Below are 25,976 nucleotides of genomic sequence, written 5' to 3' on the forward strand. Positions count from 1 at the left end.
CCGGCCCGCCTCCCCCGGGGCCCGCCCCGCTCCCCCTGCGCCCGGGCCCGCCCTCCGCGGCGCCCGGCCCGGGCCCGCCCCGCTCCCCTCAGCCCCGCTCGGCTCCGCGCAGCCGGAACGGCCTCGCTCGGCGCCGCGGGGCTCCCCCGGGGCCCGGCCCCGTCGCTCCCTCGGCGCGCTCCGGGCTGCCCCGGAGCGAGTCCCGCAAGCCTCGCAGCCGGGCCCGGGCCCGCCGGGCTCGCCGGGGTGGCTGCCGGCGAGAGATGGCAGCAGCAGAGGGGCAGGGGCCGAGGCCCCGGGCCGCGTGCTGGGGCCGGGGCGTGCGGGGCTGGGCTGCGCGGGGAGGCGGCGAGCGGCGGGCCGCGGCTGCCCGCACACATCACCAGCCCTGCTCGCCCGCGGACCCAGGACCAACTGTTTCCCCGTGGCCGCCTACCCCTCGGTAGCAGCTCCCAGCCCCGTCCCCGGACCTCCGCCCCTGAATCCTCCTCCGCACCCCTTCCCCAACACCCACTGTCCCCACAGACTGCCACCGCTGCGGCTCGTCCCCGAGCCTCAGACGGGGACACAGCTCAGCAGCCGTGGTTAGAAGTAAATGAGAAATTTCATAGTGGGGAATACGGGACACGAAAGACTTCAGGAGGAGAAAAACTGCCAGGAACAGAGCGAATACCAAGGCAGCATTTACACTAGCGGCAGCGAACTGAATCCTGGCAGATGGAGATGATGGAATTGTTATTAAAGTGCAGAAAAGGCAGAGGTTCTCAATAAATCTGTCCGGCCGGCATTTGGAAGGAAGCAGGATGCAGGGCTTGGTGGCACATGAGAGTGAGAGTACTTCCACGGACTGTCAGGAGCCGAGGGGAACGTTCAGCAACATGTTAGCGATGGCTCTCGTTAAATCCTCAGGCCTGGAAAACACACGCTCTGCATCCCCTGAGAGGTGACCAAGGAGGGGTCTAGCTCTCTGTGATGTCTTTTTTTTTTTTTTTTTAAATGACTGCCATACTGGAGGAATTGCAGAGGTCTTTCCCTCCCGTCCCGTGCCGTCACATCCCTCCCATCGCTCCCTTCTTGGTGAGGCAGCTGCATTGTGGCTGTGCTAGGAGTGGAAGAAGGTCTGCAGTCTGAGCACACCTATGGCTCCAGCACCTCCTCACCATATGCTGGGGCTGTTTTTCTTCCAAATACCTTTTGGCAGGTGGGCACCTGGCACAAGGTAGGCCCGCTCTCATGTCTCGGCCCTGTGGGGCATAATGCTTTCACCTGAGGCTTCAGCAGAGCCTGGAGGGGCATCAAGGAGGAATATCCCAGGACACAGCTGAGCCTTCAGATTTGAGCACGATGTTATCTTCCCTTTCCTAAGGGAAGAGGCCAAACCGCCCATACAGCAACACAGGGCAGCAGGGTGAATGGACCATAGCTGGGGTGAGAGCCCCCTTGGGAGACATCTTTGTGCTTGGAGAGATTTAAAGGGCAGCCAGGGGCTGACCAAGTGAACTTTTTACACCCCACAAGGCTCAGCACAGGCATGTGCTGCTCATATCTTTTCTGCAGTCGCAATGAGACACTAGCGACATCTCTCCATTCACAGCAGTGCATTTCAGGTCTGAAGAAGCAGCGACAGATTTCTGCATTCACACTGCCAAAGCCGAGCTCCATCTGCGTCTCTCGCTGCAGCTGGTGTTGCTCCAATCCCCAACTGTTAATATCCGTCGTCTCTGATGCATGTTGGAACTCGGGCTTGATGCCTGCACCGTAGAGGCTGGCTCTGGCGCCACATCCGTGGCCCTGATGCCGTTCTGCCTGCAAGTCCCCACGGCCGGGCGCATTGCCGTGACAGATGGCTGTCACGTAGCATTGCTCGTGTGGGGACTGGCAGATGGGAGAGGACCAGGGAGCACGCTTGCGTGCCAGACTCAACATTTCATCTGCTTTCCCGTGCAGTCGTGGCGAGTGGCCCCCAGCGGGATGCTTGTGCTGCCCTCGGCCCACTTAGCCCCAGGGAAGGATGGCAGTGGGGCCACTATTTGCAGCTGGGAGGAGAAAAAGCCCTGGCTGTGCAGAAGTGATTTTTGGCCCACTTACAGGCTGCATGAATGGGTGAGACAGAAGGCTGCCTGCAGTGGCCTGCATGGACCTCAGGGAAGGATGTCCACCCGCAGGAGCTCTGCTCCCAGCCTCCATCTTGCACCATCTACCTCCATCTCAGGAGGGTCCAGGAGCTCTTCTCTGTTGTCATTGGGCTGGAGTTCACAGCATGGCCCTCTCTCCTGGGTAAACACTTCCCAGGCAGGTTGGAGCATGAGCCAGGAAGAAAAAGCCAGGCAAAGTCTTCCAGGCTCCTTCCAGCCCTGTGGAGAGCTGCATGTGTCCTCAGCCCTCGTCCGTCCTCCTGGGTGGTGTGAGGAGCTGCTTCAGCCACTCTGAGTGCTACTTGGACTCACCCACAGCTGGGGATGGGAGCCCTTTTTGGCTCCCCAGGGCAAGAACAAGACACGGGACCCTCCCGGGAGTCAAGGAGGGCCCCGGCTGCATGGCCCCAGTAAACCTTCCCTTCCAGTTTAGTCCCGGCCTGCACAGACACAGCCCAGCATGTGCCAGGCTCCACAGCCAGCAGAGGCCTGGGTTTGGTGCCCCACTCATGACTCTGGATTTTGGTGACTCAGGTGACGTCTCTGCTCCTGCATGCTCTGGAGGAGGTGCCAGAAGAAGATTCACCCACAAATGATGTGGGGGCTGAATTTGGCATTTGACACTCACTACCATGTCACTTGAGTCAGGCACTGGGTCAGCCGCTACCCCTGACACCAGTATCTCCCCTGGCTTGCAGGGAAGTGTGCAGCCCCTTGAATCTTCAGGTGCTTCTTCAGCAGCTTTGAATAAAAACCACCCAGCCTCCTCCGGGTGCTTAGAAATGCCTGTAGCATCTCCAACCCCTTCTCTCCGTGGGAGCACCCCACACAAACCAAGATGGACCAAGAGGATCCTACAGCTGCTGGCCATGCACAGCTTTCCCTGAGGTCTGGGCAAAGCAAGGGACATGAGGACTGGGAGGTGAAGACTGTGACGCTAAAAATGCTTCCAAGGAGGCGGCCAGGGAGCCACAGACTGATAAATGACACATCTGTTCTCTGCAAATGAACAAAAACTGGCATAAGGAGTAGGAAACTGGCATCGTTAGGGGACAGATGGATAAATATGACATACTGGGAAGGAGTCAGCACAGCTCTTTTAAAGGGAGTTTCTTTCTTCCAAAGCTAGTGGCTTTCATGGAAAAAGCAGTGGGCACCTGAGGGAGATCCAACTGAGAGGTCACCTGCATTTCTACAAGCTGATTGTTTGATGAGAGATCAGTGGAGAAGTGACAAAATCTGCTAGTATTATTGAATTATTCTGGATACTGTGGATGAGTGCTAAGAATTGCAGGAGGACTTTTAAGAGCCTGAACAACCTGGCAACTAAACAAGATGAAAGCCAGTGCCAGTGAAGTGACACACATGGAGAAACCAACCCTGGCCTCAGTGTCTAAAGTGATGGATTCTGAGACCAGAAGCTCTGACAGCTGTGAAAACGTACCCTCAGCAATCAGCAGAGGCCAGAACTGCAAAACTTCTCAATCAAAACTGATAGGAAAGGTTACAAAAAGGTAGAGACAACATCAGAGGTACCACCATCCTCTGGGGCAGTCCCAGGTACCCATGCTCAAGCGCTGTGTGTGGTCTTGGTCCCCCCATCCCAAGGACACAGCAGAACAGGAAAATGTGCAGAGAAGGGTGACAGGATGAACAAAGGTTTCTGCACGTGGGGTGTGTGATGGACTGGGACTTTGGCATGGAAAAGAGATGAGCAGGAGCACAGGGCAGAGAGCTGCACGGCTTGGCTGAGTGGGGAGAGAGCGGTAGTTGAGAGAGAAGCATGAGGAGGAGACTGTGCACAGTGACCCTCCCTCCATGGGCTGCTGCAGATGCTACGTGGTTTAGGAACAAGACCAGACACATCCACATAAAGAAATCCTTCAAATCCTGTGGTGGTTTTACTCGGGTGGGCGGCTGAACTCCACCACAACTGCTCTCTCACTCCCCCTCCTCAAAGAGGAACAGCGAGAAAATACAATGAAAAGGGCTCAAGGGCTGAGATAAGGACGAGGAGATCGCGCAGTAATTATCGTGACAGGCCAAACAGGATCAGCATCGGGAGATAGTAAGATTTATTGCCTATTACTAACAAGCTAGAGAAGCGAGAAACAAAGGAAAGAAACCAAAAGCACCTTCCCCCCCATCCACCCTCTTCTACCTCCTCCCCCCGAGCGGCGCAGGGGAACGGGGGAACGGGGGTTACGGTCAGTCTGTAGCGCTGCTTCTCCACCGCTCCTTCTCGGTCACTCTCGTCCCCTGTGCTGTGGGGTCCCTCCCACGGGATGCAGTCCTTGCTGAACTGATCCTGCATGGGCTGCCCACAGGCAGCAGCTCTTCAAGAACTGCTCCAGATATGGGTCCGTACCACAGGGTCCATCCCTCAGGAGCAAACTGCTCCAACCTGGGTCCCCCACGGGCAGCAGCTCCTGCCAGGTCACCTGCCCCTGCGTGGGCTCCTCTCCACGGGCTGCAGCTCTGGCCCGGAATCTGCTCTGTCAGGGGTCTTCCACAGGCCGCAGCCTCCGTCAGTGCAGGTCCACCTGCTCCACCGTGGTCACCTCCACAGGCTGCAGCGTGGAACCTGCTCCACCGTGGTACTCCATGGGCTGCAGGGGGACAGCCTGCTTCACCATGGTCCTCACCACAGGCTGCAGGGGACTTCTGCTCCGGCGCCTGGAGCACCTCTCCCCCTCCTTCTTCACTGACCTTGGCACCTGCAAGGCTGTTCCTCACCTCTCTCACTCTCCCAGCTGCTGTGTGGCACAGCGTGTTGTTTTTTTTTTCCCCCTGTCTTAAATATGCTCTCACAGAGGTGCAAAACAACCTCACTTACTGGCTCAGCTCTGGTCAGCAGTGGGGCCCTTACCAAACAGGGGGCAGCTTCTAGATCCTTCTCACAGAAGCCACCCCTATGGCCCCCTGCTACCAAAACCTTGCCACGTAAACCCACTACAAATCCACAGAAAGAAAGTCTTTGTATTTAGAGTAGAGATTTTAGAATAGATATAATTTAGATAAGACTATTTAAAAGGTCCACTGACTTATTGTGTGAGGTCAAAACTGTTGTTTGCAGTACTGGAAATGTAAGATGTCTTCTTCCTTTCTCTCTCCCCTTTACCCATTCTAAATTTGCCCCCACCTCCCCCCAAACTGACATGATATATTTATAACTGACATGTATTTCTGTCTGGTGATCTTCTGAAACTTGGAAAGAGTCCAGGAGGGCCACTGACTCAGCCTTAAGAATTGGTTGGAAACAGAAGTGCTGAGGTACTCATAGGCCAACTCCGATTCTTACCCCTTCCAAAGAGTGTTTATCAATATGGTAATAGGCGCTTTATATATATAAATATAAACATATATGTATATATTGCTTTAAATTATTAAATTTAAATTATTAAGGGTGCCCAGGGAGGGCAGGGAGCAGGCTGGCACAGAAGGGATGCTCTGCACAAGGTGCTCTGCAGCCTCTGCTCGCCCCAGCGCGCTGCACTGAGTTGCACAGCAGTGGCGAGAGCCCAAACCGAGCGATTTGCTTGGAGGAGGCAATGGAGAACAGGGGCCCGTGCCAAGTCTTTTATATGATGTGACATTTTTCTCCTCCCAAGCATCATTAAGTAGGACATCTCTGCATCTACAAGTGATGCAGACCCAGATAAGTAAGAGTGTTTGGGCCGCTTGGTTGCTGTGTCCAGACAGGCTGGGTATGCCCAAAGCATGCTCGTTTACCAAGTGGGGCAAATTCTGGCAGATATTTTTTGCAGCTCCCCAACCTTTCTGTCAAATAAATCGTTATGCAGTTGATAATGTAATTGAAACTATGCTAATTGACCAAAAGAAGAGTCGACAACTTGTTGACAGACATCTGCCAGTGAAATACATTGGTCTAGCCCCAGCGGCACCAAGCGCCTTCTCTGCCTCTGCTCTCAGCTCTGACAGCCCCCTGCACGTCCATGGCCGTGAGCATCACAACCGCTCCTTGGTGTGATCCGTTATTTCATTAACACTTGACAAGGTGTGGAGAGCCGTGGGGAGCTTCATTTCCACAAATCCAGGCGCTGCACCCTGGAAACTGGCCAACAAGAAAGCTGGGTGACAGAGACGAGAGAAAAATGACTTCAGGACTTATGCACGGTGTGAGAAATGCCTCTCTCACCAACAAATGCCAGGTACGGGATCGAGGGAAATTTCCAAACATCCACTGTGCAAACTCTTTGGGCTTATTTTTTTTTCCCCCTTTAAAATGACTGTGCATGGGCTCAAGCCCCTGAGAACTGCAGCCACATTTGGTGCTCTTGGGGATGGGGAGCCAAGCCACAGGGCCTCTCTGCAGCTGCCTTTGGTATTTCCCCAGCAAAACCAGGCTCGTGGCAGGGAAACCTCATGCCAGATGCTGGCTTGGTGGCAACAACCATGTAATATTATGCAGATATCATGGCCTCATCCAGCTACCCGCTTTCACGCTCCCCAGCCAGGCTGGCTCTTTTAGGGCTCCAAGTCACAGCACAAATTCACCCCCTTCAGCACCGGGTCCTGAGGGCCAGTGGGGAGGGCAGGGAGGAACATCTGCATCTGTGGGGCTTGGCCTTGCAAGGGCACAGCAGCCTCCAAGTGGGATGAGATACCCAAATTCCTCTCCTGAACAAACAAAGCAAGCTGGGACCAGCTGGGAGAGTGCAGATCTGAGCCTGATAGCAAGCAGTAAAGTGGAATTGATTGGAGCCGCCTGCACTCATCGATCTGAGGCAGGGCAAACTAAGGAGCCAAGCATCTGCAGGTCAATCAAAGTGACGTGCCGCTTGGAGGCCAGTGCTCGGGGGCTGGCAGGGGACCTGTGCACCCCAGGAAAGTGTTAATGGCGGGTTTGATTAATCCAGCTGCAATGGCCATGCTCACAGGACTGAGTCCTTCCCCAGACAGATGCTCTCGCTGGCTTTACATCGCCTAGGGGCTGTGAACCACCCTGGTATCCCCCCTGTATCTCTTAAAAGGGCTGTCATCAGCCAGCAGGAGGATGGGAATGGTGCACAGGAACAAAACAGGGGCCATTCCCCCATACAGGTGGTTTTGCCACCAGCCCGGCCCCGCGTCTCCAAAAGGGGTAGGAGGTAGAAAATGAAGGTGAATTCAGAGGGGAGTGCAAGTGGTGAGGAGAGGAGGACTGGGCGGGCTGCCTGGCGGTGCTGCCTGCCTGTTTTCTGCCCACTCAGCATCACAAAGAAGGGTTGAGAGGTGGCTGTGTGCAGGCTGTAAATCCCTGCTGCGGGAGGAGGCTCCGCTTGTGGTGCAGACAAAGGCAGAGCGAGAGCTCAGGCTGGCAGCTGGAGCCAGGCAGGGCAGATGCAGACACGTGGCAGCATTTATGCGGGGCTGTGGGGCGGCTCGCCTTCCCCTGCGATGCTGTCATCACATCCCAGCTCCCGCTGGAGGCTGGACCCACCGTGAAAGGGCTCAAGGAGCTTTGTGCTCCCTGCAGGTCAGAAGCAACAGCCCTGGGGAATCCCTACTCCATGCATTTTGGGGACCATTTGCCTTGATCTCTGGAGATCGGAGCCAAGGAAGGAGATCCCAGACAGAGGAAAGCACAAAATCAGTCTGATGTAGCCTGTTTGCCTGCCCTATATAGCACGGTTAAACTGGAAAAAGGTCTTTTTAGTCAGGGCTTGGAAGAACCAGGAGAACATCTCATGCACTGTTGTGGGCTCATAAAGCCTCTCAAGAGAACCACAGCTGAAAATTCCTATCAAGAAAAGCTTGAGTCCTTCTCCTTCAGTTCTCAGCACACATCTTAGAGCTAAAAGGAAATGGGGAGTTGGACGGTGGGGACAGAACCACGTCAGGTTGTTTGTACCGCTCACACATCTCACAGACGTGCTTTCCTTCACCTCCCAAATCCCACCTTAACCTTTGCCTCCAAAATCATCCCAGACCTTTCTCCTTGCTGCTGCACCCTGCAAATTTTAAGCTGCATTTATGGCCTATGAGTACGATGGTGATGGCCTGCATCAGTGCGTGGTTCTATATCACCAGGAAAGGCTGGAGTTCCTCCTCACAGCACTGGCCATCCCTCCTGCTTCCCCGGGCACCGGCACCATTCCTGGGGATGTTTTGGGGATCTGAGGCAGGCTCAGGACTGAAAGAGGCAGCGGTGGGGAAGGCTCTGCCTCCCTGAGGTGGGGAAAGCAGGTGGGGGGCTGCCCCAGTGAGGGAACAGCTGGAGAGGCCGCTGTAGGGGCAGAGCAGCTGAGACAGCCGCACGGTGATGAATTGCTCTTGTCCCTGTGCCAGCCGGAAGATTTATGTTTGTGCCACGGAGTGGCAACGTTTGGGCCTGGCAGTGCTCTGCCTGGCTGCACCAGCATTTCGACATTGAAGGCACCTCTAAAATCCTTTCAAACACAGCCCACAGGCATCAGATGGCGTGGAGGAAAGCCACCGAGGGACACAGAGGATGGGTAGAGCTCAGGAGCCTGCCTGGAGCAAGCATGCTGCCCAGGTGCTGAGCAGAGGCCAAAGGGACCAGGTCACCCAGCAGATGGACAGTCCCCCCATACCACGCGCCCCTTTTCCCCTACATGCCTTGGCAGGTCCAAACCACCCAGGGAGATCAGCAACATCCTGTGGACAAAACTACGCAGTAAAAAACCTGTTGGGGTCCCGAAAACCCGGCATGATTTCTTTAGGAGTGCTCACATCCAAATCCCACTGGGGAAGGCATCCCATGGGCAGGAAGCTGTGCTGGGACAGCCCCACCACTGCCAGTGACGGGTGGCAGCAGCTTCACACCTCCTTATCCACACCTGCCAGGCCCTGACTTATCTCCACATCCACTCGCCACCTCCCTGATCACTTCCATGTTTGGCTGATTCCTCCTTATCACCACAGTGTTTATCTCGGTGGTGTCTGTTCCAGCAGCTGAGATCATTGTTATTCTGACAGCCGAGCATCCGAAGCATGAGCCCCGCCACCTCCTTCCTGCCTGCAGAGAAACCAGCACCATGCACACCGAGTGTGCAGCACCCAGCGTGCAGCCGGGCGAACGCCCAGCTCAGGCTGAGAATCAGGATCAAGGCCTTGGTGGACACCACGCTCAGGGAGGAATCCCCTGCTCGCTGCGTGCATCGCTGGAGGTCCTCCATCCCCACCAGGCACAGACAGCATGTCCTGCCAGAGATGCTCTGCATCTCCACACCATCCCACCTTCTCTTTTGGTTGCTTCTTCCCCACCACAGCCGCGCTGGTCCAACACAGCAATTGCCCAGGGCCACGTGTGTCAGCAGGCCACTGACGCAGTGGAGCCAAGCTTGTCCTGTCCCTGTGACAAACCCAGCTCAGTGACATTGTGCCACCACCAGCTGGGTGTGGAAGAAAGCACAAGAGGCCAGGCACAGAACAGGACAAGGACTTCTCCCTCCACTATCCCATGCCTTGAGTTTCAGGGGTTGTGATGACCCCACCTCCACCGCTCAGTGACGCCTGTCCTGTCTTTGTATCTTCGTGTCTCCGTGGGGCTGACGACAGCGTTAAACTCGCCAGTCATGAGAGCAGACACACACACTTCTCACCAGGCATGCTGCACCCACTCCAGGCCCAGCATGAGGACACAGATGGCGACAAGGTTGGCCACAGATGAGCAGGAGCACCCCTGTAGCCCTGCGGGAGGGGTGGACCGGGACCCTTTGGGTGCAGACAAGGGAAGGTGAAAGGCAGCGCTGGGGCAGGAGGCGGCCAACAGCCACCCAGACACGCGGGGCATTCAGAGATACCACCAGAGAGCCCCTCATCCACCAGCTCCCGGGTTTGGTGTTGTGGAGACGCAGCGGTTCCCTCTGCCACTGAGGGACCAGCACATACACCAGGGCCTGGGGCACGTTAACAGCAGAGGCTGAGGAAAGAAGGAGATGGACGTGGGCAAAGGGGGGCCGGAAAAGGCCCGTTCCATCTCCCTTCACACCTCCGAGCTCTTTTGGTGTGCAGGCACGGAGCGAGAGGAGCGCCTCCTCTGACGCAGAGCTCCTTTGTTGGGAGCCTTGGTTTTATCAAATCCAACCAGAACTAGATGGTTGTTATGAACGTGACAACGCTGTGACAGACCCCAGCACCGCCACCGCCACCAGCCCACACGGCGCTGAGGGCACGGCCGCGCGGGGCGCGCAGGCGCACACGGCCCAGCGGAGGAGGGGGCCGCCCCCTTCCCCCCCCCGCGTCGCCATGGCAACGCCTCTCGGCCCGCCCCGCCGTGAGCTCAGCGCCCCCTGCGCTTAACAGCGCGCCCGGCGAGCTCGGCGCCCAGAGCCCCGGTAGCGCGCCGTGATCGTATAGTGGTTAGTACTCTGCGTTGTGGCCGCAGCAACCTCGGTTCGAATCCGAGTCACGGCATCGCCCCGGCGGTACCACGGCACACGGGCTCTCTTTTTTTCCCCTTATTCCGCTCACTTCCCCACACGTTCCAGCGCGCCCTTCGCGTTCGCCTTTTACACTTTCGCCCCGCTTTTTGCACGATTTTCGCTCGTTCCCCCCGCCGCCACCGCTACCCCCGCCGGCTCCCTCCGCCGCCTCGCCGGGGGCTGCGGGGCCGGGCCGAGGCCGGGGAAGGCGCCCGGGGGCCCTGCCGCAGCTGCCGGGCACGGCCGGGGACCGGAGCCAGGCCCCCCGCCGGCCCCCGAGGCCGCGCCACCGCCGCGGGGCTCCCCATAGCGAAAATCGTGTGAACCGCGCGGGACGGGCGTGCAAGGCGCGACGGGGGCGATGCGATTAGGGGCGCGCTGGCGCATGTTGAAAGCAGAGGAATGAGTAAAAGAAAAAAAAGAAAAAGAAAATATCGGAGCCCGTGTGCCGTGGTACCGCCGGGGCGATGCCGTGACTCGGATTCGAACCGAGGTTGCTGCGGCCACAACGCAGAGTACTAACCACTATACGATCACGGCGCGCTACCGGGGCTCTGGGCGCCGAGCTCGCCGGGCGCGCTGTTAAGCGCGGGGGGGGCGGGGCCGGGCGGGCCCCCTGCGGGCAGCGCCTGGCGGCCCGGCTCCCTGCGGCCCGTGCCCGGGAGGTGCAAAACCCCCGCCGCTGCCGCTCGGGGCTGACCACGACAGCGGGCACTCGGCGCAGCGGGGCGATGCCGGCGCCGTGCGTGCCCGCGGGGGCGCACCCTGCAACGTCCTGCCTTGAAAAGTTGTTTCCAAGCCAGGCTTTGGCCGTCCACCCTGCGTCCCTCCGCCTAACGCGACTTCGCGCCGCCGCATCCCTCTGCCTAGCACCCTTTTAGAATTTTTTTCCCGGCGTTTCTTCTTCCAGCTCGCTTCCTGCAAAGCTCCCTGCTGGGACGGGAGCACCGCAGGGGTTTGGCCGCAGGGTGCTGCCGTGGCTGCCCCGCCGCGCTCCTCCGAGCACCCTCGCGGCTGACGGGTGCAGCCAGGGCCGGGTGCCAGGGCGTGAGCCCGGGAGGAGCCGAGCTATCGCTATGGGTTGACCCAGCTCTTTGGACTGAGCTGTTAATCCGTAACCGCACGGCACCAGGCCGGAGCTGCGGGGCTGGCGGGTGAGCGCTGGGGCCCGGTGGGCACGGGGACTGGGGTGGGGGACATGGACGAGGGCCCTACGCGTGGCTGCGCTGTCCCACGGCCGGGCGGGGACCACGGGGGGCACCATGTCCCCACACAGGGGGCACAGGGGGCATGGGAGGGGGGTGTTGATTGTCTGCCTGCCCACCCGGCACCACTCCCAGGGAGGAGGGCGGCCAAGGCGGCCTTGGCAAAATAAAAGGCAGCAGAGCCACTGGGGGAGGGGAGTGGGCACTGGAACCCCCCTGCCTCAGGGTACAAGTGCCTGCGGCTCTGGGGGGAGCTGGGAGCACTGGGGAAACCCCGAGGGGGTCCCCAGACCCTGGGACTGGGAGGTGCTGGGGGGGGTCCCTGGGCTGGAGGGGGCCTGCTGTCCTTGATGGAGCCCGATTCTTGCGCTGTGGGAAGCGAGGTGTGAGCCTGGCCTCTCCGCCTTGTCCTTGCCGTCCTGACACACACACCTCCAGAGCAAGGACTCCTCGCCATTCCCTCTGTCCTCACGCAAAAGTGCTCCTGCAGTCACCCGCTGCCTTCTCTGTGACTTCTCTGCTCTCTGCACTTCCCCTGTTCTTCTCCAGGTAGAGATAGCGGGAGGGTGCCCAAACGAGATGCTGCAAGGAGCCCTGCACTGGTGGGAACACTGGTTCTTCTAGCTTTGCTGGACCAGTTCTCCCAGTACAATCCTCCTTTAGGACTAGTCCCCATGCAAATCACAGTTTACTCCTACCCATCACTCCTGTGCTGTACTAGTTACCATCAGGAAAAGACCTTCCTTATCCTCGTCTGAAGGACACGGGTGCTCCAAGAGCTCTTGATGGGACATGCGACCACTCTTATTTTTCGCAAACCCCCACAACATTTTTGCAAACATCTTCTCCACCTTGGAGGAGGGGTGCTAGCTCTTCCTGCAGCATTGCTGGGGTCTAATCCTCTCCTGTAATTCTTCGGAAGCATGGAAGAGCAAGGACCCTCCCATAGTTACAGGAGAACAAGCAAGCCAGCGCACCAGTCCCATGGCTTGAGGACACCACGGGATGGTCTGGTGCTTTGTTGGAGCAGGAGATGCTCTGAATGCTAACTACAAAGGGTGTTCTCCTCAGAGACCCCAAACTGTCATCAGGGGTCAGATATTTGTCCCTCCCAGAACTGATTCCAGCTTTCTCTCCCTGGCCAGATGGTCCCTCGTCGTGCTGTTTCTCTAATGCAGTGAAGCAATGGCGCACCAGGAGATGGAAGAAAACCAGATATCCCTGGACAACTTTGAGAAGGGCATAGACAACCCAGCTTTCGAATCCCTGGTAACCCCCCCCCCCCTTCCCCTCCCACAGGGCCACAGGAGCAGCTTGGGGTGCTCCAGCTAACAATGTTTTCCAGGGTGAGGAGAGACTCCATGAGGACCATGATGGTCCGCGTGGTGGGAGCAAGGAGGAAAGGCGAGGAGAAGGGAAAGGGAGAGTCTCCTCATACTGCAGGTAGGATAACCCCTGTAGATTCGTGCATGTAAAGTATTTCCAGTGGTCATAGCAAGTCCGAAACTGGGCTGATCTTCAGGATAAATGGTGTGTGACTCTCCCCAGGAAGGCTCTGCAGCCAGCATCCAAGGCAAAGCGCTTCTGCAAGGCTCATGCCAAGGTACTGCGGATGGTCTTCTGGGGGATCCTTGGAGCAGGTGAGGACTTCCCAGCACTGAGACCCCATCTCCACATCCCCTGGGCTGGCTGTGCCCCCAGCCTCTGAGCACCAGGCACCACTGCTCACATGGAGGTTGTGTCTATGCTCACCAGCCCCATTGTCCAAGTCCCCCTCACCCCGCTGCTCCTGTCCATGAGAGCTACCTGTACCTCACTGTCCTCCCCTTTCTCCACTTACACAAAGAGTTTGCTCGGCCTCTTCTCACTCCGTGTGCACCCAGACAGCTGAGATGCTGTCACCAAGGAGCCTAGCTGCTCAGGTGGTGCTACCTAAATCCTCCCCACGCATAAACGAGAGCCTCAAGGGTGGCCAGGGAAGGATGTTTTGAGGAAACAGACCTCACTGTTTGCCACAGTTAGTATTGTGAATCCCTATGGTCCTGATGTTTCTGACCCCCTGCGTGCCTTCTCCAGCCTACCTGTGCTACCTGATTGCGGCCTGTTGGCTCAACTTCCAGCGAGCCCTTGCCTTGCTCATCATAACTGCTGTGGTTGTCTTCTTCATCTTATGGAGCCTCTTCAAGAAGTACTGTGGGGCAAAGGTATTGCTGCTCCTCAGCCCCGTTCAGAAATGCTTCCAAAAGTCCTGGCCATGGCTGAAATGGTGAGTGAGGAAGAGACAGGGCCGCATCTCCCCAGAGCCTGGGTCCCCTATCCTGTGGTCGTCCGGCCAGAGCGGGGCAGGCGTGACCGATAGCTGGTGGCACTGGGCATGTGCCCTGGTGTTGTGCAGGCACCTCATGGGTGATGAGGCACGGCCCTGCCACGTAAAAGCCATGGCAGAAATGGCTTGCCGCCACCTCTCTACCTCAGTAGCCTGACGGCTAGTTGTACCCCTCATTTGCATCTGAGCCCCAGGTTTCATCAGATGCATGTCCCATAGGGTGACATCTCCCGCACAATTAGCTCCTGCCTTCATGGGGACTTCCTCTCTGTGACAGTCTGGGATTTACTTTGCAGGCTGCTGAGCGTGGTCCTCCTGGGCGGCCTGGTCACGTGGCTGGCTTTGGACACCGCCAGAAATCCAGAGCAGCTCATCTCATTAGCTGGCTTCTGCTTTATTTTGCTGTTTCTGTTCATCTTCTCCAAGCACCACAGCGCAGTATGTGTTTCAGGTGTGGCATGGCCTCACAAGAGGTGGCCACCCAGCACTGAGAGCTGAGGAGGATGTGGGGAACAAATGCTTCTTTCCCATTATCATCCCCTGATGGCCCATGGCTGGAGCAGGGGAGAAGTCCACAGGCTCCCTGGAGGACACAAAAACCCAGCAGGGCCCCTGGGCAGAGCTGGTCACAGCCTGGGAAGCAGAGCCCAGGCTGGATGGCTGGAGCCCCAAAGCCACCATACTGCTCTCCTGCCTGCTGCTCAACCCAGGGCTCCCCCGTGGTACCCCCATCCTGTTTTCCACCATGTCTTTCGTACTGGGGCAGACCCAGAGACCCAGAACCAGACCCGTACCTGAGCTTCAGGTGCCTGTGGGTGGAGGGGCAGAAGTGATTGAAGTCCCAGGGGTTTCCAACCCTGCCCTTTTCAATGTTTTGGGCAATCCCTCCATCCCCTTCCTCCAAAGTGTTAGTGAACAGGCAGTTTTGCTCTAGGGGGTCTGTACTACCACAAGAAGGTCTCCACTGCTCTTCTCCTCCCTGGCAAGCCTGGAAGGTTACATTTCACCAGCCATTTCCTGACTCCCACCAACTTGTCTCCTTCCTCTATCACCAACCTGGTTTCTGAGGGGATTTCTGCCAAATAGCATCCCCATGACCATCACCCAAGAGCTACTGAAAGGGCAGGAAGCCAGAGAGGTAAGTGTGTAGGCTTTGGTAACACTTTGGTCCTCATTCTACTCTTGGTCCCCAGGTGTCCTGGAGAGCTGTTTTCTGGGGTCTTGCCTTGGAATTCTTAATTGGACTCTTCATCCTCCGAACAACCCCTGGCATCCAAGCTTTCCAGTGGCTGGGTGACCAGATCCAGGTACTGTTTCTGCTCACCCCATCCCATCCTTAAGCCCTCCAGGTAGCTCCCCTTGCGACCAGTAAGTAGAGCTGAGCGTGGCATGGGCTGGAGGAGTGGCAGGGAATGCACGCCAGCATTCTTAATGAGACTGGAGAAAAGCCAGCTCTTTCCTGGTTCTGTGGCACAGCCCAGGCCCTTTGGCACAGTGTCCCTTGCAGGCTGGAGTAGTGCCCCGTGCCTCAGGGACACCCCACCACTATCCCCAGCTTAGGTTTCACAGGGTCTTTATCTGCTGGGGCAATGAATCTAGCTGTGGGATTGCGGGGGCAGTCACCTGCTAGGCAGAAGACAGACGTCAGGGGAAGAGCTCATGGAGATCTCCCTCTTACCATACGACATCCCCAATTGCAGATCTTCCTGGGCTACACCAAAGCTGGCTCCGTCTTTGTCTTTGGGAACACGCTCGTTGAAGAAGTCTTTGCCTTTCAGGTCAGCTTGGGGAATGGGATGTGGGGAGGGAGAGGCAGAGCCTGGTTTTCTTCTGGCCTTGTCCAGAGCTCAGCCAGCTCAAGGATGGGTCTCCCTTAGCTTTGTTCCCACCCATGGACCTCCTCAGAGCCATGGGGAATTTATACTGGTCCCTGTCTCTCCTGCTGGCCTGGCCCAGTGTTGTGGCACCCCAATAGCGTGGGCTGGATATGCAACACCATGCTATGCCCAGCCCATGTGGCAGGGGAGCCTGGTCCCCAAGTGTACTTAGATGCGCTTTAATCCTGCACCCTGGTGTCTCGTTTGCAGACTCTGCCCATCGTTGTTTTCTTCAGCTGTGTGATGTCCATCCTCTATTACCTCGGTGCCATGCAGTGGCTCATCCTGAAGGTAGGGCCTCGTGTCTAGCTCTGTGATGGTGGTGGAAAGGAGAAGGAGCTGGTGGTTTCTGCAGCCACAATGAAAAGTTGATGGATATCCCTGGAAAATTGGGATGGTGCTAATTTGGTTTGACTTGTCCTGCTAAAATGATAGACACAGGACCCCTTTTTTGTGCACATCTTCCTGAGAAAGCCCAGCCCTGGTGTTGATGATGCTAGTTGGTCTTTGGGCACTTCTGGAGATCACCACCATGCAGCTTGGCAAGGGCAGGCTGGAGGACCAAACAGTGCTCTGCTTCACAGGGTGGGTGGTAGGGTGTCAGGAGCCTTTGGGAACACAGTGGCCTTGTCTTTCCCCAGATCTCCTGGCTGCTTCAGATCTCAATGGGCACCACCCCTACTGAGACCCTGAGCGTGGCGGGGAACATTTTTGTGGGACAGGTAAGGCTCTGGGCAGGAGATGTAGCTCCTCAATCCTTGCAGCTGAGCCTGCCCCAGAGGAAAGGTCTTCTCCTCCCTTCCCAGCAGACCTACAGCCCTGCATGGTGACAACAGAGGCTTTTCTTTCACACAGACCGAAGCCCCACTGCTCATCCGCCCGTACCTTGCGGACATGACCTATTCAGAAATTCATGCTGTGATGACTGGGGGCTTTTCCACCATTGCAGGCAGCGTGATGGGAGCCTATATATCCTTTGGGGTGAGTGCATGGGCAGATATAAGCCACGTTTTCCCTGCTCAGGGGTCCTGACATGCCAGAACTGCCCTCAGATTGTGGGGGAAAAAGACCCACTGTGGTCCTCTTCCATAGGGGGCAAGGGGCCTCCATGCCCAGTCTCACCTCACTTCTGCTGGCCTCGCCAAAACCCCAGAGCTCTGCTAGGGACCCTCCCACAGCAATCAGGGTAAATCTTCTCATTGAATCAGGGAATAATTTAGCCTGGAAGACCCCTTTGGAGGTCTCTGGTCCACCCTCTTGCCCAGACTGGGTAATGGCAAAGCCCGAGCAGGATGCTCATCCAGGTTATCATCACCCCCCCACACCTCTCCTGTCTGCCCCACAGATGCCCCAATTCACTGGGAACAATTTTTTCCTTATGTCCAGCAGGAATTTCCCCACTGCAACCTGTACTGTGCTTCTCGCCCTTTCACCAGGCACCTCTGAGAAGTGTCTTCCCTTCAGCCCCCTTTAAAGTACATGGGAACTGCAGCTCCCACCTGCTCGGCTCTCTTTTCTCCCAGCCGAACAAGCCCAGCTCCTCCAGCATCTCCTTGGCTGTCCTGTGCCGCAGCCCTCTGGGAATGCTCTCACCAGTTCATCGTTGTCTCAGAGATGGACGTGGTGCCCAGATGTGGCCTCATCAGTGCTCCATAATGGGGAATAAACCTTCCCCTTGACCTTCTGGCTGAGCTACTGCTATTTAAACATTAATTAGGCTCCTTAAGGAGGGAGCCAAGGGTGAAAGGACAGAGAAATGAGAAATTGCCACGCAGAGGGCAGGGGAGGGGTGAGACAAGGCTGTTACGGTAATACACTGCTCCTGCTGGGAGCTTGGCTGTTCGTCGGGGGTAGAAGTTCACAATGTTGCACAACTTACGGCTCTGATAATGATAGAAAGGGACAGGGAGGGGACAAAAATCATCAAGATTAAGTCAGACAACAACAGATTAACATCTCTGAGGTTATGACTGCTGCGGCTCCAGCAATGTCTCCATCCAGACCTACACACTCTCAATGGCCAAGATGGGAAATGCAGAGACATTTTCCGACCCTGAGCAAACAGAGAGCCCTGCACTGCTCCAGGTGTTGCTGGCCCTTGCTGGCCATGTCCTGGGGCAGCCCTGTGCAGCCTTGCACGGAGGTGCAGCGCCTGAGCCCACGGTCTGCCTGTTGCAGATAGACGCAGCATCGCTGATTGCGGCCTCCGTGATGGCTGCACCCTGTGCCCTCGCTATGTCCAAACTGGTCTACCCTGAGGTGGAAGAGTCCAAGTTCAAGGGCAAAGAAAGCATCCACATCTCCGGCGGGTGAGTGGGAGCAGAGGGATGGGGCAGTGGGGTCGCGCACACTTCCTGCCACAGCAGGGAAGTTGCGGGAGTAATTCGGGTATCGCAGGTGGCAGAAGGTTGGGAGACCCTGTGGCGTGCAGACAGCGCAGTACATCCACAGAGCAAGACCAACCTTACACTGGAGATGCCTGGCCACGTGAGCCTGTCTGGGTCTTTTTTCTCCCAGGGAAGAGCAGAACATCCTGGAAGCTGCTAGCAGCGGGGCTGCTGCCTCGGTGGGGCTCGTGGCCAACATCGCGGCCAACCTCATCGCTTTCTTGGCGGTGCTGGAGTTCATCAATGCTGCCTTACTCTGGTTCGGGGAGATGGTGAACATCAAAGGCCTCTCCTTTCAGGTATCCCCAAACCCCCTGCCCATCCCCACCTTTGCCCGCTGCCTCAGTAGACTGCTGAGACCCCTCCTTGCCTAGCGTTCACCTTGCTGGTGCTTGGCAAACGCTGGCGGCGGGTGCCCAAGCTGGGGGCTACGCAGAGGCTCAGCTCTGCGTTGCTCCCTCCTGGCGCGCTCTTCCCAGATGATCTGCTCCTACGTCCTCATGCCCGTGGCCTTTCTCATGGGGGCAGACTGGGCAGACTCACCAGTGGTGGCCGAGCTCCTGGGGATCAAGATCTTCCTGAACGAGTTCGTGGCATACCAGCAGCTGGCCACATACAAGAAGAATCGGCTGGAAGGCCTGGAGGAGTGGAACGGGGGCCAGAAGCAATGGATATCTGTGAGGGCAACTGCCACCCTGCCGGGCATAGGGCAGTGATGGAGCCAGCTGAAACGGGGCACGGGGCCTGGCATGGGGGGTGATGGTTAGGGGGATGGGAGGACACCTACAGCCAACTAGACTTGAATGTCCCACTCACTACTGGGTTCGGGGTCATCCTGAAGGACCCAATGAAGTCACGTCCCACTGGTTCTGCTCTCCGGCAGGGCAGATCATGATGCTGTAGGGCCTCCCCCATGGTGCCAGCCCGACCTCTTCCACAAGCAGGCTGTCCCTCCCTTACCTCCTTGCTGCAAAAAAAAAAGGCTGAAGTAGAAAGGATTGGGGTGGGGACTTATCTCCATCCCGGCTAGCTGGGCTGGGAGCTACAACACGGTGCTCAGCACAGGGTGCTGTGGGGCTGCTGCTGGGCTGAGGTGATTGTCCCCTGCCTTTGTGCCCTCCAGGAGCGTGCCGAGACCATCACCACCTTTGCACTCTGTGGATTCGCCAACCTCAGCTCCATCGGGATCATGCTGGGAGGCCTGAGTGAGTGTGACCCACGTCCTGGGGGCTTGGGCATGGGGCAGTGGGACCTGTGGGCGGGAGGAGTTTGCTGCCTTCAAGCCTCAGCGTTCAGTCTCTGATAGCACGCAGCTAAGGAATGGGACTTACAGATTCACAGATTCACAGATTTCTCTAGGTTGGAAGAGACCTCAAGATCATCGAGTCCAACCTCCGACCTAACACTAAGTACTCCACTAAACCATATCCCTAAGCTCTACATCTAAACGTCTTTTAAAGACCTCCAGGGATGGTGACTCCACCACCTCCCTGGGCAGCCCGTTCCAATGCTTAATAACCCTTTCGGTAAAGAAGTACTTCCTAACATCCAACCTAAAACTCCCCTGTCGCAACTTTAGCCCATTCCCCCTCGTCCTGTCACTAGGCACGTGGGAGAACAGACCAACCCCCACCTCTCTACAGCCTCCTTTCAGGTAACTGTAGAGAGCGATGAGGTCGCCCCTGAGCCTCCTCTTCTCCAGGCTGAACAACCCCAGCTCCCTCAGCCGCTCCTCGTAAGACTTGTTCTCCAGACCCCTCACAAGCTTGGTCGCCCTTCTCTGGACTCGCTCGAGCACGTCCATGTCCTTCCTGTAGCGAGGGGCCCAAAACTGAACACAGTACTCGAGGTGCGGCCTCACCAGAGCCGAGTACAGGGGCACAATCACTTCCTTCGACCTGCTGGCCACACTGCTTCTTATACAGGCCAGGATGCCGTTGGCCTTCTTGGCTACCTGAGCACACTGCTGGCTCATATTCAGCTGACTATCCACCAATACTCCCAGGTCCTTCTCGGCCAGGCAGCTTTCCAGCCACTCATCTCCCAGCCTGTAGCTCTGCTTGGGGTTGTTGCGCCCCAGGTGCAGGACCCGGCACTTGGCCTTGTTGAACTTCATACAGTTGACCTCAGCCCATCGCTCCAGCCTATCCAGATCCTCCTGCAGAGCCTTCCTGCCCTCGAGCAGATCGACACACGCACTTAGCTTGGTGTCATCTGCAAACTTACTGAGGGTGCACTGGACGCCCTCATCCAGATCATCGATAAAGATATTAAAGAGGACCGGCCCCAGTACCGAGCCCTGGGGGACTCCACTAGTGACCGGCCTCCAACCAGATTTGACTCCATTCACCACAACTCTCTGGGCCCGGCCATCCAGCCAGTTTCTAACCCAGCGAAGCGTACGCCAGTCCAAGCCCCGAGCAGCCAGTTTCTTGAGGAGAATGTTGTGGGGAACGGTGTCAAAAGCCTTACTGAGGTCAAGGTAGACCACGTCCACAGCCTTTCCCTCATCCACCAAGCGCGTCACTTGGTCATAGAAGGAGATCAGGTTCGTCAAGCAGGACCTGCCTTTCATAAACCCATGCTGACTGGGCCTGATCGCCTGCTTGCCCTGCTTGCCCTTACATGAGATACAGATGATTTTGCAGGGTACCATGGGCAAGGTCACCTGCACATCCCACAAGCTGAGGTGTCGCCATGAACAGAGGTTAAAAGTCCAAAGTTCAAAACAAGGAACAGAGACTCCAGCCCAAAGGGCTCTGATTGATCCCTCACGGGTGCAGGGCGGGCACGGCACTCTGCCAACACCCCCCACCACAGGCTGGGCAGACAGGCTGGGCCATGGCCAGGACCACCAAACACGATGTTACACCAGCGTGGTTGGGCAGGGCACTGGATGGCAGAGCCAGATGGGGACCTGGGACATGTCTCTTCTGTGTCCCTGACTGGGGCCAGAAGCAGAGCAAGGATCCGACTTGCCCTATTCTCTGCTTTGTCCCCGCAGCCTCCCTTGTTCCCCACCGCAAGGGCGACTTTGCCTCCGTTGTGCTGCGAGCGCTGCTCACCGGCATCTGCGTCTCCATGCTCAACTCCTGCCTGGCAGGTAGGTCCCTGGGGAGAACGGGCGAAGGGCTGAACACCCCTACGAATGCTGGTGCAGGTGTAGGAAGGCTGGCTGCCGCCCCCACGGCTCTGACAGGGCCTCCAAACCCTCTGCTCTCTCCCCCCTGCGGCAGTTTGTCAGCATCCCCCAAATCCCATTGCTCTGCTGGGGCTCCTCACCCTCATCTGGGCTGCAACTGGGATATTTCAAGGGTGGATTTTGAGGCACTGTGAGGAGCTCCCGCTGCTGCAGCCAGCTGGGAGGATGTGGTGCATGGGGCTGGGTGTGCAAGCTTGGTCAGGGTGTGGGATTTGAGTGTGTGGTCCCTCAGAGACCAAACCACGAGGCCTTGTCCCGCAGGCCTCATGTACATGCCAAAGGAGGTGAGCGACTGCGTGACCTTCCTCAGCACCGCCAACTTCACCTCTACCAGCTACCCCATATACACGTGCTGCAAGCAACTCTTTGCTAGGTGGGTGTGTGGCCAGGCCCTGGGAAGGGTCTGGAGCTATGTGGTCTTGCCTGGGGACCCGTGTGCATGGGGGTGGCAGACAGGGCTGGGATGGGGCTGGCTCGTGTAGCTCGCCCGCACATCCCATCTCCTTCACCCTCAGGCAGCTGGGCACAGTGGGCACCCAGCAAGCCAGCTCTCTGGCTCTCTCATCTGGGAGGATGAGGAGCCCGGCATGAGCCTCTGAACCATCAGTTTTGGGATGGGGGTGGTAGGGTGGCTCTAGGCCTGACCGTGCCTCTCTCTCCTTTCAGCACGGTGCTGGAGAACGGGACACTCTCCTTCACTGGAGTCTGGGATGGCCAGGCGGAGAGCATGCGATGCCTGACGCAGTGCTGCGGGCACTACAACCACACATCCTGCACATGGTGAACTCTGAAACTCACAGGCTGCTGCCGGCTCGAAGAGACATCGGGGTCTGCACGGGCGGGCCCAGAGGCACGAAAAAAACCAGCATGGATACGTGTGTCTGGTCTTCTCCACTCCAGTGATGAAAGACAGCACCATGCACCTTGCAACCAGCAGCCCTGGGTGTTGGCCCCTGGACACAGGGGAACTGCTCCAAAATAAACCTCAGGCTGTACGTACCCATGACTGAAGCTCCCCATGGCTGTTTCTTGCTGCAAACCTTGCAAGCCGAGCCTCCACCAGGTGCCAGCTTCAGGGCCCGGGCCCAGCCCCAGCCCCAGCCCCTCTCCTCTCCCCACAACAGGCGTAGATGGGGTAAAGCTGTCAGCTGAAGCTGCTTCCTTCCCCAGACACAAGCCTCCCCGTCCCGCCGTGCTTGGGTTCATCTTTTCCATAGCGACCACAGCGCCGGGGAACAGGCCAGTCCTTCTCACTTTATTGCACTCGAGCACACCCATTTGCCAAGGCGGCCATGTATGTACACCATTATTTTACAATGATCTGACGACAGCACCAGGGCACTGGAGCACACCTCACTCCCGGCCCAGCCCCTTCCCTCCTCTGCCAGGCTGCAGCGAGTCACCGTTTCAGATGCCACCACCCTCGCCATGCTTAGGTGTGGCACTGCTGTCACCCAGCACGCCTCTCCAAAGCCCTAGGGAAGGTGATGGGGTGGGACGAAGGAGGCTTGTCCCACTGTGGGGAGCTTTACTTCGCAGCAGGAGCACCACTGCCCACTCGTCGATGCCTCCCACCACGGCCAGAGCACACGGCCCTGGGGCCCAGAACTGGCCTCTGTCTGGCACCAGGGCAGCAGGGACAGGGGCAGACACTGCCACTGGGGTAACTGCGCCAAGCGGGGGTGACGCTAACCACACGCGGCCAGCATTGCCCGCTCCTGGGCGCCCCATGTGAGGTAGAGCATCCTTACCTGTAGCAGCACCACCGCCCTCAGCATCCACCCGGCCAGGGAGGCCAGGAGAGGGGTGCAACTCTGGCCCCATGCAGCTGCTGGCACTGACACCAGCACCCTGCCACGGGGCTGGCCTGCACCCCAGAGCCCCAAGCAATAGCAGCAGGCAAGCACAAGTGCTGCAGCTCACCGCTAAACCCCACTGCAGCAAAACAATTTAAATCAGCATGCAAAGGACCAGTCAGGCTCTGGTTTGGTTCACACCCCTGACACCGAGCACTGTCTGGGCTTTACGGAGGACATGAAGAGGGACAGGAGTGGTGACACGTGCTGGGGGAGCAGAAAAGAGCTGGGAGCCAGGAGGAGAGCCCATACTCCTGCTCAGCTCAGGGGAGCGCTGGGGCACCGCCAGGAATGGGGCACGGTATAGGCAAAGCCTGAGGCAGCTGGTCTGACGGCCCATGTCTTGAATGCACCAGTTCAAGCAAGCCAAATGGAAAGAGGCAGGAGTGGAAAGCAAGTCCCAGTGCAAGGGCGTGCACAGCCCCACGCAGCTTCTACAGAGAGGTCTGTGAGAGGGGGCCCACGGGTGGGTGCCGCAATGCCCGCAGCTGTGCCGGCCCTGCTGCGAAGCCAGTCGAGTGGCTTGCGCTAGCACACACCACACAACACAAACGTGATGAGCCGGGGCAGGAGCAAAGGGATGAGAGCAGCTGCAGCACGCAGTCGCACGCTGCCCTCCGGCTGCTTGGGCTGGTGGGCGGAGCGGGGGTCCCCACGGCCGCAGCTCCGACTACTGCGGGCAACCAGACCCGCTGCCCTCTCCAGACCTGAGTTTGGAGGCTGCTTGGGCCTCCCCTGCTTCCACTGCTCTCCGGGAGCTCCTGGGGCTCACAGTAGCCTTCCGGGTGCCCTGGGGACTCGCCATCCCCTTCTTCGGAAGCTGGGGGCTGGACTGGGTTGATTTCCTGCCTGTGGAGGGGCTCTTGGAGCCCTTGGGTTTGGCCGGCTCCAGAGTCTTCAGGCCCAGGATGCTGCAGTAATGGTTGCACTGGTGAGTGGCTGCGAATTGCTCCAACAGGGAGGGGAAGCAGCTTTCCTTCAGCCCCTGGTACCTGCCAACACAGACACACTCAGCCTCACCTCGTGCTCGGAGACGTCCCACCGGATGGCGAGGATGGAGCCCGGCCACGCTTACTATCGTGCCCCACGCCAGCAGCGGAGCTGGGGACAGCCTGAGGCCACCCCATGCCACCATCTGGAGGGTCACTCACCCTTTGAGGTTGGTAGCTATCCGCACGTTGGTCATCTTCCAGCCCACTCCTGCAATGAAAGGGAGGACAACCAGTCCCTGCCCAGGCAAGGATGGGCACTGGAGCCAAGGGCAGCTCATCACCCTTGAAGCAGGGCTCCAAGGCACATAGGGAAACAGTCAGGAGGGCAAGGCTGGGGCTAGTTCTCCTCCTTTTGCAAGCCCATGAGTGGTGAAGGGCCACGGGAATTGGGTGGGAATATCCCTTTACCTTCCATGTCAGTCACAAGGATGTTTCCATTCGTCCACTGGTATACCCAATGCTGGAAGGCACAGCATTTGAGCACAATCTCTGAGGTGCCTCGTGCCACCAAGCTGCCATCTCTCTCGGTGACACAGTACTGCTCACAGGGCCCACCCAGATCCTCCTCCATTGTGGCGTAAGGGATGTTGTTAGCCGGTCGGTAGATCAGGTACAGAGGAATTATCCTGTGTGGTAACACACAGCTGGGGTAAGCACCAGCTTTCCCAGCTCAGCAAATGGAGATCCACACATCAGTCTCTGGCTTTTGCCTTCCCCCAAAATGTCTCCTGCTTGAGAGCAGGAGAAGTTGCTGCCCTCTGGTATGTCCCCAGTGCCCCATGGAGAACCCTCCCACCATCTCCCAAGAAGCTCTGCCCCACTGTCAAGCCCAAGGGGCTGCAGCACCCTACTTACTCAGGCACTGCTCCAAAATCAGGGACGGCTCGTGCCTCAGCAGCAAAGATCTTGCAGTACTCACGGCTAGAGTTCTGGATTTTACATTCCTGGAGATTCAAGCAGGAGAGTCAGGGCCCTGTCCCTCCTTGTGCCAACCAGCCTGCAACAAAGCCCTGGGACCCCCCTCCCGGGAAAGCATCCCTTGGGCCCGCTCCCAGTTGTTCCCCTGTCCCAGCAGTCAAAGGACAAGTGTCAGGAAAGCTCTGAGCAGCTCTGCGTTGCTCAGAGAGAAGGGCTGAAGCCCACAGGGATATGGCTTGACCCATCCAAAGCATTCAAAAACTGGAAGGAAATAAAGAAGGCAGGCATAGAGCTGGGGACCGTGGTGCCAACAGATGAGGAAAAAGTGGGGTATCCCCACAAGAGTGCCAGTCTGCAGTGCCCACCTGTATGGTGATATCATAGTTCTTCTCGATGAGGCTGTTCTCATTCTTGGTCCCAAAGACAATAAAATTGTGCACTTTGATGACGCAGGTGTGGCCGGACTCGAAGATGGGCTCTAGGCCGTAGATGGCTCTGGCACGGCAGGCTTTGCGCAGGAAGCCAGCACCCACTTCCATGTCCTCACTCACCACACGCCCGAAGAACTTATCCCCCCAGTAGCCTGCGTCAGCCAAGCCCTTTGCAAACACCATGGGCGTCATCTCGATCTCCTCTCCAACTGGTGGAGGGAAGAGCTGGTGAGAAGGGACAACGCAGGCACGTCCTG

At 57.7% G+C, this 25,976-nt stretch overlaps 2 protein-coding genes across 8 annotated transcripts in view; one reads left to right on the forward strand and one right to left on the reverse strand.

The window, feature by feature from the left end:
• Positions 1 to 10,421: 10,421 nt before the first annotated feature.
• LOC310904616 (sodium/nucleoside cotransporter 1-like) lies at positions 10,422 to 22,528 on the forward strand. Of its 7 annotated transcripts, none has more exons than XM_083849631.1 (18): positions 10,422 to 11,679; positions 12,876 to 12,999; positions 13,076 to 13,173; positions 13,279 to 13,370; positions 13,807 to 13,996; positions 14,353 to 14,494; positions 15,250 to 15,363; positions 15,757 to 15,834; positions 16,144 to 16,224; positions 16,575 to 16,655; positions 16,789 to 16,914; positions 18,112 to 18,242; positions 18,451 to 18,619; positions 18,800 to 18,997; positions 19,444 to 19,525; positions 21,325 to 21,423; positions 21,784 to 21,895; positions 22,189 to 22,528. In XM_083849631.1, exons 2-18 carry the CDS (start codon positions 12,916 to 12,918, stop codon positions 22,304 to 22,306), a joined length of 1,995 nt encoding a protein of 664 aa, XP_083705757.1. In that variant the 5' UTR covers positions 10,422 to 11,679; positions 12,876 to 12,915; the 3' UTR covers positions 22,307 to 22,528. The 7 variants fall into 7 exon arrangements, with proteins under 7 accessions (XP_083705757.1, XP_083705758.1, XP_083705759.1 ...); XM_083849632.1 differs by having other exon boundaries at positions 12,909 to 12,999; XM_083849633.1 differs by lacking the exon at positions 14,353 to 14,494 and having other exon boundaries at positions 13,807 to 13,934.
• Positions 22,529 to 22,756: 228 nt separating this feature from the next.
• ALPK3 (alpha kinase 3) overlaps positions 22,757 to 25,976 on the reverse strand; it is a 34,210-nt gene continuing 30,990 nt past the window's right edge. Inside the window, 5 exon segments of the mRNA XM_083849630.1 lie at positions 22,757 to 24,370; positions 24,530 to 24,578; positions 24,779 to 24,996; positions 25,226 to 25,314; positions 25,654 to 25,928. Of these exon segments, the coding sequence (XP_083705756.1) occupies positions 24,049 to 24,370; positions 24,530 to 24,578; positions 24,779 to 24,996; positions 25,226 to 25,314; positions 25,654 to 25,928 (953 nt within the window). The 3' untranslated portion in view covers positions 22,757 to 24,048.

Source organism: Anser anser (assembly GCF_964211835.1).
Source record: "Anser anser genome assembly, chromosome: 10".
NCBI classification, from domain to species: Eukaryota; Metazoa; Chordata; class Aves; order Anseriformes; family Anatidae; genus Anser; species Anser anser.

Bases quoted from the DNA above. Each gene is read 5' to 3' on its own strand.
- LOC310904616 (XM_083849631.1), top strand. From the start codon at position 12,916: ATGGCGCACCAGGAGATGGAAGAAAACCAGATATCCCTGGACAACTTT. The intron at 19,526-21,324 runs GTGAGTGTGACC...TTGTCCCCGCAG, and splicing joins GATCATGCTGGGAGGCCTGA to CCTCCCTTGTTCCCCACCGC. The intron at 21,424-21,783 runs GTAGGTCCCTGG...CTTGTCCCGCAG, and splicing joins GCTCAACTCCTGCCTGGCAG to GCCTCATGTACATGCCAAAG.